The sequence below is a fragment of the Porites lutea genome, chromosome 8 (assembly GCF_958299795.1).
Source record: "Porites lutea chromosome 8, jaPorLute2.1, whole genome shotgun sequence".
In the NCBI taxonomy this organism is placed as follows: domain Eukaryota; kingdom Metazoa; phylum Cnidaria; class Anthozoa; order Scleractinia; family Poritidae; genus Porites; species Porites lutea.
Genome location: NC_133208.1, coordinates 1,495,704 through 1,505,000, shown reverse-complemented (window position 1 = coordinate 1,505,000; position 9,297 = coordinate 1,495,704). Strand labels below are relative to the sequence as shown.

Below are 9,297 nucleotides of genomic sequence, written 5' to 3'. Positions count from 1 at the left end.
GGTTTCATCATCAGACTCTTCTTCACTCTCTTCTTCCGATCCTCCATGGGATTCAGCTTCCGTGGCCTCCTCACCTGCCAACTCAGTAACTTGCTCATGTACCTCAAGATCCTCTTTCTCTCCTTCTGCATCATCTTCACTTTTGATTTCAGTTTCATTTTTCGCAGACTCTACGTCAACCTGTTCGTCCGATCCCCCGTGGGATTCTGCTCCCTTGCCTTCCTCATCTGCAACACCAGCCACTTCTGACTCTTCTGTAGTCACTCCTTGTAATCCAAATTCAGTTCCCTGCGCAGATACAACTTCAACGTTTGCCTCAGCTCCGATTTCAGTAGCGTCTTTCTCTTCCCCAACAACAAGATGCACCGAAATGGGTGGCTTGAACAAATGCTTCTTTTCTAATATAGGAATTTAAAAAGTGATGATAGAGGATTACTGTCCATTTCTACATAAAGTACGGAATCAGCTAGGAAAGGAACAAAGTGTTCACACACAGCAACCGATAAGTTAAATTATGCCTGACAGATAACTTTTTGTTCGTGCTGTAAAGAAATATCCTGAAAATAATATGGCTTTTGCGCTGACTTATCAGAAATTAAATTCAACACAATTTTGTGCTATACGATGGTGGGCCGCCCTGATGCATCGTTATAATGCTATCAGGGTCAGGGTAGTAGAGCTGTATGTGTCTCACATCAGATAAATAAAAATAATGTGGAAAGACAAGGCATAGCCGAGGGATAAGTCAACCATGAGCCTCATCGTAGTAATACATGTAAATGTGGTACTGACGATGAAAATAATACAACTGTAACTGCACTGAAATAAAAAGAAAAAAACATAAACTAAACGACATGGGTAGAATAATTGAACAGAAAATCACAATCATGTTACCTCTGAGTTTTCGAGTGGTCCATGGCTGTATATTCACCCTCAAGTCCTAACAAAAAAAAAATTATTAAAGACATATTGGATTAAACAGAATCTGTCAGGAAATTGAGTAATCGTAATTTTCAGTGGACAAAAAAAACTTTTTACTTTTCAAGGGATGTAGACGTAATTAGTTATATGTAATAACACCAAAGACAATTTCTCATGGGAGACCGAGAAAACACAGGTAAAATTTCATGTGTAAGAGTTCAAAATTTTGTTAAAATTTGAAATTTATTTTCTCGGGATCTCATAACAGACTTTGTTTGGTGTTATTACAAATAACTAATCACATCTATAACCCTTAAAAAGTGTAAAAAAAAATGCAATGTGCTTTAAATTATTCTGGTACAATGTTTTTGTCCACTGAAAATTAAATTTCTCAATTTCCTGATGGATTCCGTCTTAATGCCTTAGAAACTAAACATAACAATAAGTGAGTAGCCAATGAATCTGATCTCTTCGGTATAGCAAACAGGGCTTGATTTGCGCCACTTCCATGTTCAAAATGTTAACACTGGAAAGTACAACCTACACTGGGCTGAAATAGTAACTACACAAACAAACTCGTTTTCAAGTCTTGTCTCAAATACCGGTTTGATTGTTGGAATTTATAAAATTTCAAAGTGCAAAAATAGGCAATCCCTCTTGCAATTTGTAAAAACCGACTTTGTGAGAATGCAAATTTTTACTCCGGGTTGTCAAAGTGTACAAGTGCATGAAGGAAAACATTAAAATTAGCCCTGCATTACTGCAAACCTTGTGTTACCAAAAATTAAGACACTTGTCAAAGGGTTCAAGTTCATCAAGATAACAGTAATACTTGTTGCACTACTAAACATTCTCACTTGTAAGGCACTACAGTACGCATCTGTTCTTTCACGATCTCCAATCGACAAGGCCACCTCTTTCATTTCATTCAGCAACCCCTTTATCTCAACAGACTTCATTTCACTGCGTCTCAAGTCTAACAATCTATTACCAAAGCTCAAAGCTTCTTTTTCATTTCCCCGTGCTAATGTTTCATAATGCCATAGTAATCTGTTCATTTTTTGCCAACTAGCCAGCAGCTTTTCCCTTGACTCCTCTTTGCCTTTCTCTTTTTCCCACTGCCTTTGCCAGGGTGTCAAGAAGTTTTCTTGAAATTTGTCAATACTTTTTTCCCGGCCTAAGTCTTTATACAACTCTTCTACTGCTTTCTTCAGCGTTGAATTCTCCTGTGTCTTCTCACCAACAAAGTCAGACCTGACAAGGACTTTCTTAAATAGGTTCATCTTCCTCTGTTTGTGATTACGAAGTTGTTCATGCTTATTTTGTTGACTACAAAGCTCAATTAACTTGTCCAAAAAGGCAGTTCTCTCTCTCAGTAGTTCATTAAGCACTTTATTGTCTGTTGCACTGTCAAATTCAAAGTTAAAAAGTGGTTCAGTAATTTGCTGCATTTTATCATAACACCAAAAAGCTTCTCTTTTGTACTTGTCGATCAGATCTTTTTCTTTCTTATCCGTCATTATCTCCAATAGATAAAATATGGCATCAATAATCTCCTTACTGCAAGGAGTACACTGTAATGGTGGAAAAGCAATTTTCTTTTCTCTCCAGAAATGCTCACAAAATACTAAAGCATCTTGCCTAAACTCTTCTTTTTCTTTTTCGGTGCCTTTCCTCTTTAACAATTCATACATGTCAAAGATACCTTTGATAATGTGTCTCCAAACCACACTTTGGTTCCCAGCACCCAATAATTTCTCCATTTCCCAAGCTTTTAAGAAAAAGTCCAAGGCTTTGTGATAAGCCTTTAAATTTACTTGGATAACTCCCAGCTGAAAATTGCTCCGCACGGTATCCGGATGATTTCCAAGAATTTTAAGTCTGATTTTAAATGCCTTCTCTGCCTCCTCTTCGGCTTCTTTGTACTTTTCTTGGCGAACGTAAACATTGGCGAGATTTCTACGAAACAGTGCTTCATCTTCATATCCCAAACAATTGAGCTCTTCTAAAAGTTCAAGAGCATCTTTGTAGCATTTCACTGCCTCATCATACTCTCCTTTTTTTTCATATACTGTGGCAATTTGATTCTTGTAAACTGCCATGTCGAAGTGATAATCAGAGCCAGATAATTCTTCTCGCATTTTAAGCGCCTTGTTGTAGAACTCGAGGGCTTTCTCCGGTCTGTCAAGTCCGTAATAACAATTGCCTAGAACATTATAACACCTGACAAGATTGGTGTCAGGTTTTAACGCACCCTCCATAAGGTCTAACGAGGACTCTAAGCAAATAATCGCCGTGCGGTACCCTCTGTATTGGTAGTAAATTTCTCCTTCAAAATACAAATAGAGCCCTTGGGTCAGCTTGAAAGATTCAGTAGATTTGTCATCAACTTGTTTTAATGACATGGATGCCCTCTTCAACACTTTAAAGGCTCTGAGCATACATTTCGTACCCTTACCCCTTGAGACTAGTCTGGCTTCCCAGCATTGTAGCTGGGCACAAAATAAGGAACCTGCAAGAAAATGGATACATTAAAATTGTCAAATTTGTTGACTGTGGGACAGTGAATCCTATGGAAACAATGAAAACACAGTGATAAAAGATCATTTCCCTAAACAATTATATGTGTACCAAGGTTAAAGATTTGAAGAATTTCAACATCACATTTTAAATGAAATTAAATTCTGTGGAGTCACCATCACTGGTGTAACAGAAACTCGTATACCGGTAATATGTGAGGGGGATTTTAATCATATAACTGAGCTATCAAGATAGTGTTTTGAATCAGTCTTGAAGCTTCTGTCTCCTGGGGGTGTTGGCCTGTTAATCGATCAAAAATGTAAATAACGTGCTGTCGAACAAGTCAGTAATTCTTATATAAATGATATTTCGACAAAAATAACATCTTTTGACTGTTGCAACAGTCAAAATCTATGCTGATCACACCAAAATCTATCGTACGATCACTGAGCCTGATAAGGATATCTCAGCCTTACAGCTTGACCTGAATAGATTAATAGCGATTAAGCTAACAAGTGGCAGTTGCGCTTTAATCCCGAAAAATGTGAAGTCATGTGTGCAACACATAGTATAGGAACAGATCTAAGCCAAGTTACTCTCTAGGTGTGCAACTAAAAGCTGTTGAAAGCGTCAAGGACCTAGGGGCCACAATAAACTCCGATCTATCTTGGGGTAAACACGTCTCCTACATAGTTAACAAGGCGAACAAAGTGTTGGGTGTAATTAAGCGATCACTTGGAAATGATAATTGGCATGCATTAATTCTTGCCTCCTTAGGTCGTTGGTAAGACCTATACTTGAATATGCTGCCCCCATCTGAAGCCCGGTTGGCTTTAAAGCAAAAGCGCGGAGAAATGAGCTATGAAGACCACTGCTGCTTACTGAATTGGCAAACTCTGGAGAAACGTAGAGAGTTCTTATCTGTAGTTAATAAATGCTACAAGGTAGTTTTTGGAATAGATAGCCTTCCTTTTTCAGACTTTTTTGAACTTACCAAGTGCAATCGAACAAGAGCCAATCACGATTATAAGCTCTGACTATGTAAAAGTTGCGATCCTAAACTGCCACAAATTTCCTTTCTAATTTGTACGGATCATTAATGCGTGGAATAATTTGCCTAAAGACGTTGTACACACAGGATCAGTGACTTATAGTTTGCAACAGATTAAGGATTTGTATGAGTTATTGATTATCAAGTTTGTAAATAGTTTCAATTATGCAAATGATAAGCAAATGATGTTTTTTATTCTACATGTAGTTTTTAGGTTTAGATTTTTCTCTCTGTATATACATGTAATGTTTTTAGATTCTAGATTTTTTTACCTCTTCATATTTTATTCTGGGGAATCTTTTATATAGGGTTAACCTCTAGATATCCCCTTTTGAGAGATATTTTGCAACATTAGTTTTTTTTTCTCTTAAATAAAGTATTGTATTGTATTCTTATTATCAAGTGCTTTGGATTGAATTTCAGTTGCCTAACAACATGAAATCTGTTGTGGTGTCACTTGTATAGGCAACGCATACAATGTACTGTAACTGCTAACAAGTTCCTAGAATACTTGTCTTGAATGCCTAAGCCATAAAAATAAAAATATTTTTCTCATGGGAGACTTCAGCATAGATCTGTTAAAATCCAAAACGTGTAGCTACAGCCACCCCTTGCTGGCAATGGTGCAAAGTTTTTCAATGCTCCCAGTTGTTGATAACAAGAGTATAAGGTGACTCAGCAACTTGAATGGAAAACTACCCGTATATTCATAAATAATACCCATAAGAAAAAGTTAGTGGCAATATAGTCTCCAACACAACAAATCATTTCTCTCAGACATGCATATTGTGACGTCGCATTGTAAATCATTCTTCCCAAAACATTACATACCCCAAAATATGAACAATGGATAATTTTTATGCAGTGTTTTCATTGATCTAAAGAAGGCTTTTGACAATGTTAAACACAAGATTCTGTTAAAGAAGTAATCAACTCCTGGTTCAGATCATTTCTAACTGACTGAAAACAAACTACGCAAGTCAATAACAACATGTCTGAATTGGGACTAGCCTGTGTGGCATGCTGTTAAAGACTCAGTCCATGGTTCGATCCTTTCCTACTTTACATCTTCAATGATATTTAAAAGTCCTCTTCACCATTTTCCTTTTATCTATTTGCTCACAAACCAGTCTAATATATTCCAAATAACAATCTGAAGAAACTCGAATCACTTAGTTGCGAATCTGATCTTTCACACTCAACAAAGAAATCAAAATACACTTAGTTCCTAGGATCAGAATTCTTGACTTGCAATGAAAGATTTTGTTAAATATTTTGCTGTAATGAAAAATCTTTCAAGTAATTTCTCATATTTTTAAACAAATTGATCTTTATTGTATAGCCATTATTTTTTGCACATACATTTCACATAGACTTACAGCATCAGTCAAATCCCAACTGTGCCCTGAACGGGCTAACCTCTAAGCATGAACATTTTATTTGCCTTGGATGGCAAATTCCCGCGAGGTTGGGACACTTGATGAGCTGCCAAATGCCCCATCCACAATCCACACAAAACAGTTTTTATAAAGAAATTTTTCATTTCAGTTAATGTCTGCCTTTGTACATGTAATAGCACTATTCTTATTAAGCCGCGACAAAACCATTCATGAGCAACTTCCTTATCAGCATCTTCTTTAGAAATGCTTTATGCTATGTATACTTTGGGTGTTTGTTTTCTGTTGTGCATTTAAGTTCTCAAAAAATCTAAAAGAGAAATTTTGAGACATCTTGGAATTTCTCCACAAAGAGAATAAAATAATAATGCATGAACTGATCATGATTAGACTAAATGCAAAAACACTTGCTACTTCTTGGATGTTTCCAAAACATTTTCGTCACTCATTTCTTTTGCAAATGACCCTTATACACTCTATAGACTACTGAACACAAGAAGACTTTGTACAAAATACAAAATCAAACAAGATCATTTCTCCTCTCATTTAATTTCTGTAGTGTTAAGACTCACTGTGGCAAAATAAAATTTCTACATGTAACTAAGTTAAACACAATGTTGCATACCAAACTTTCCATCATCTTTGCACATCTCTGCCCAGGAATGGAACACATCAGTCTGTTTCTCTTCAGACAAGACAGCATTGAAAAGGGAAACAATCATTGCATTTTCATGGTATCCACCAGGAACACTGAAGTACTCTGGTAACAAGGAGATGTCAATTGCAAACTCAAAGTTTAGGCGATCTGTTTTAAACTCATTGAATGCTCTGATGTAGCTAGTCTCTATTAATCCAGCAATTTGTTTCATCTTTGACATAAAGTGCTCATAAAATCCGCCCTTCGCTTCAGTGTAGGATTCATAAAACATGGCATCATTTTTTTGGCTTTCAGCATACTCTCTTAAAAGGGGATGAATGTCATACATCAACGGCTCCACATCTTCATCAGTTACATGAATAATCTCATTAGTTACAAGTCCTTCAAGCTGTGCTACAGCTTCGGATGTGCTAACACCAAGAACATTGGCTGCTGTGGAAGCAGTGAAGGGCCCATGAAATAAGGACAGTGATACAGCAGAAACCCTCAAAGTGTCAGATGGTAGGGTATAAAACATTTCTCTGATCAGTGTTGCCTGTTCTTTATCGATGCCTTTTTCTTCTGAATTGAAAGGTCTTTCTTCCATATCCTCTTCACCTTTTGATTTCACTGGTAGTTCTGGTTCGTCGACTTGAGAGCTACACAATGTATTTTCTATCACATCAATCAGATCACCGAGTGATTTCCTTTTTTGTTTCAAAATTGCAGCTGTTCCTTGCAGCAGCAATGGGACTCCTTTGCAGATATCAAGAACCTTCTTTTTCTGCTGTTCACCTGCATCAGATGACGAAATTTTCTCTAAAACAGAATTTTTAAGAAACTGCACTTCATAGTCGGTCACCTCTGAATCTCTCAACTGAGTCCTTGAAGTCAGAAGCACATGTACTGTTACAGGCTCGCTGTCATAACGTGAAAGCTTTCCCAAAAAATCTATAAGCTGAGATGTTAGGTTTACATGTAAGTTTAAATTGTCAAGAACCAAAAGAACAGGGTGATCTTTGCTCTCCTTTACAATGTGACCAAAAATTCTTTTAACTAAATAGTTCCTGGCTCTAGAACCGTCCCGGGTCGTCAAGTCGAGGGAATCCATAATGTCATCGAGACGGACTGTCCTCGTGTCTTTAGGTTGTCTCACGTTTAAAACATCCTCTTCGTGGTATATACCGGCCGAGATGGTTAGTTCAGGGGAATCCGTAATGTTGCGTTCTGTGTCGAACAATACAGGTAATCCAAGGGTGGTCATGATATTGAGACAAACTGCTCTCATGTTTTCAGCTTCTTTTAAGTCCACAACATATGTCTGTCCTCTCCATTTTCCACAAATCGCCTTGGCAACGGTTGACTTCCCTAATCCAGCGAATCCGTACAAATTAACTATAGGCTTTTGTCTGTTTTCAAGTATTTCCATAATTTTCGTGATTTCATCACTTCTTTCTCCCAATATCTTCTCCAGCTCAGATCGCGGTGGGCGGAAGGTCTCGAAGTCTTCAATTCTTTGGTTAATGTCATTTTCATTGCTTGATTTTGTAGCAATAAACTCCTTGATCAGCGTCAGTTTCGTATCCGTGACATAACCGAACTCATATAAACGACCCAAGCATGACATCAAATCTTGCTTTCCCAGAGATTTGAATTGCTCTCCGTAAATCCTCTTCACAGACTGCACGACATTCTCTGATTCAGCGGGAGAAAACTTCAAGGATATGTCCCTAAAAAGTTGATGTATCTCAGATAAGCTTTCCACCGATTCCACCCAACTGGACGCCATCTTGGTAGGTACTTCATACATGATTCCCATAGTGTACCGAGATACAGATGAATACGCCACTGAACAGAACAACCCGGAAGTAAACCAGAAGTAGAGTGGAAGTTGATTGAAGTGGCCGTTGAAAGCGAAACCGTTTTTGCACGACGCACTCCAACCGTAAATGAGCCGATTTCCTTTTTAATATGCCCTGACGCTACCAAATTTGTTTTGCTAAGCTTAAGTTTCTTTACTCTTATACAGAAGACCTGCCCGACAGTTTGGGCAAAATCGCTGCCCAAGAATGCAAAAAGTCCACTTCCGGTTGGCTTACATCACTCAAATGCGTCCTTTTTTAAGCTCCCTAGTATCGGGGAAAGGGGTTCATATCTTACGATTACACCTCGTAACAAAAGTGAAGGCAACTAACACCATTGGCAATTAGGACAGAAACGAAGAAAAACAAATTTGGTTTATCAACAGAGCAGTATTTACCATCACTTTATTTCTATACTTCGCCCCATGTAAGGGATCCAAGTCAGTCTTGGATTCTGGATTCCATGTACTGGATTCAGGATTATTTGTCAGTGAAACTTAGGATTAGGGATTCCAATCGTTAGTGGAATTCCGGATTCCTTGAGCTACTTTCCGGGTTCCATAGGCCATCAGATTCCGGATTCCAGAAGAACTAATTTCTCGGATTCCGGAATCCGGATTTCCTGAAATGGGCGGCTATCGTTAGTGGGATTCCGGATTCCTTGAGCTACTTTCCGGGTTCCATAGGCCATCAGATTCCGGATTCCAGAAGAACTAATTTCTCGGATTCCGGAATCCGGATTTCCTGAAATGGGCGGCTATACACTTTAACAAATTAACTCAAAAAGAGTAGTTTAGCGATCGCATTTTCTATCGAAAAATTGTAATCAGCATGTCAAGGTTTTTAGCCAGTACGTATTCTTTTTGGCGGAAAAAATGCAGTACAGCCAACTCTCGTCTTGCGGACACC

At 38.0% G+C, this 9,297-nt stretch overlaps 1 protein-coding gene across 1 annotated transcript in view; it reads right to left on the bottom strand.

Annotated features, from left to right (window-relative positions):
* LOC140946730 (uncharacterized) overlaps positions 1-8,345 on the bottom strand; it is a 16,034-nt gene extending 7,689 nt beyond the window's left edge. The window contains exons 1-4 of the mRNA XM_073395836.1: positions 6,515-8,345; positions 1,779-3,433; positions 895-940; positions 1-398 (exon numbers count right to left, since the gene is read on the bottom strand). The exon at positions 1-398 is cut by the window's left edge and continues 53 nt beyond it. Of these exons, the coding sequence (XP_073251937.1) occupies positions 1-398; positions 895-940; positions 1,779-3,433; positions 6,515-8,345 (3,930 nt within the window). The remainder of the gene's footprint in view (positions 399-894; positions 941-1,778; positions 3,434-6,514) is intronic.
* Positions 8,346-9,297: the final 952 nt, after the last annotated feature.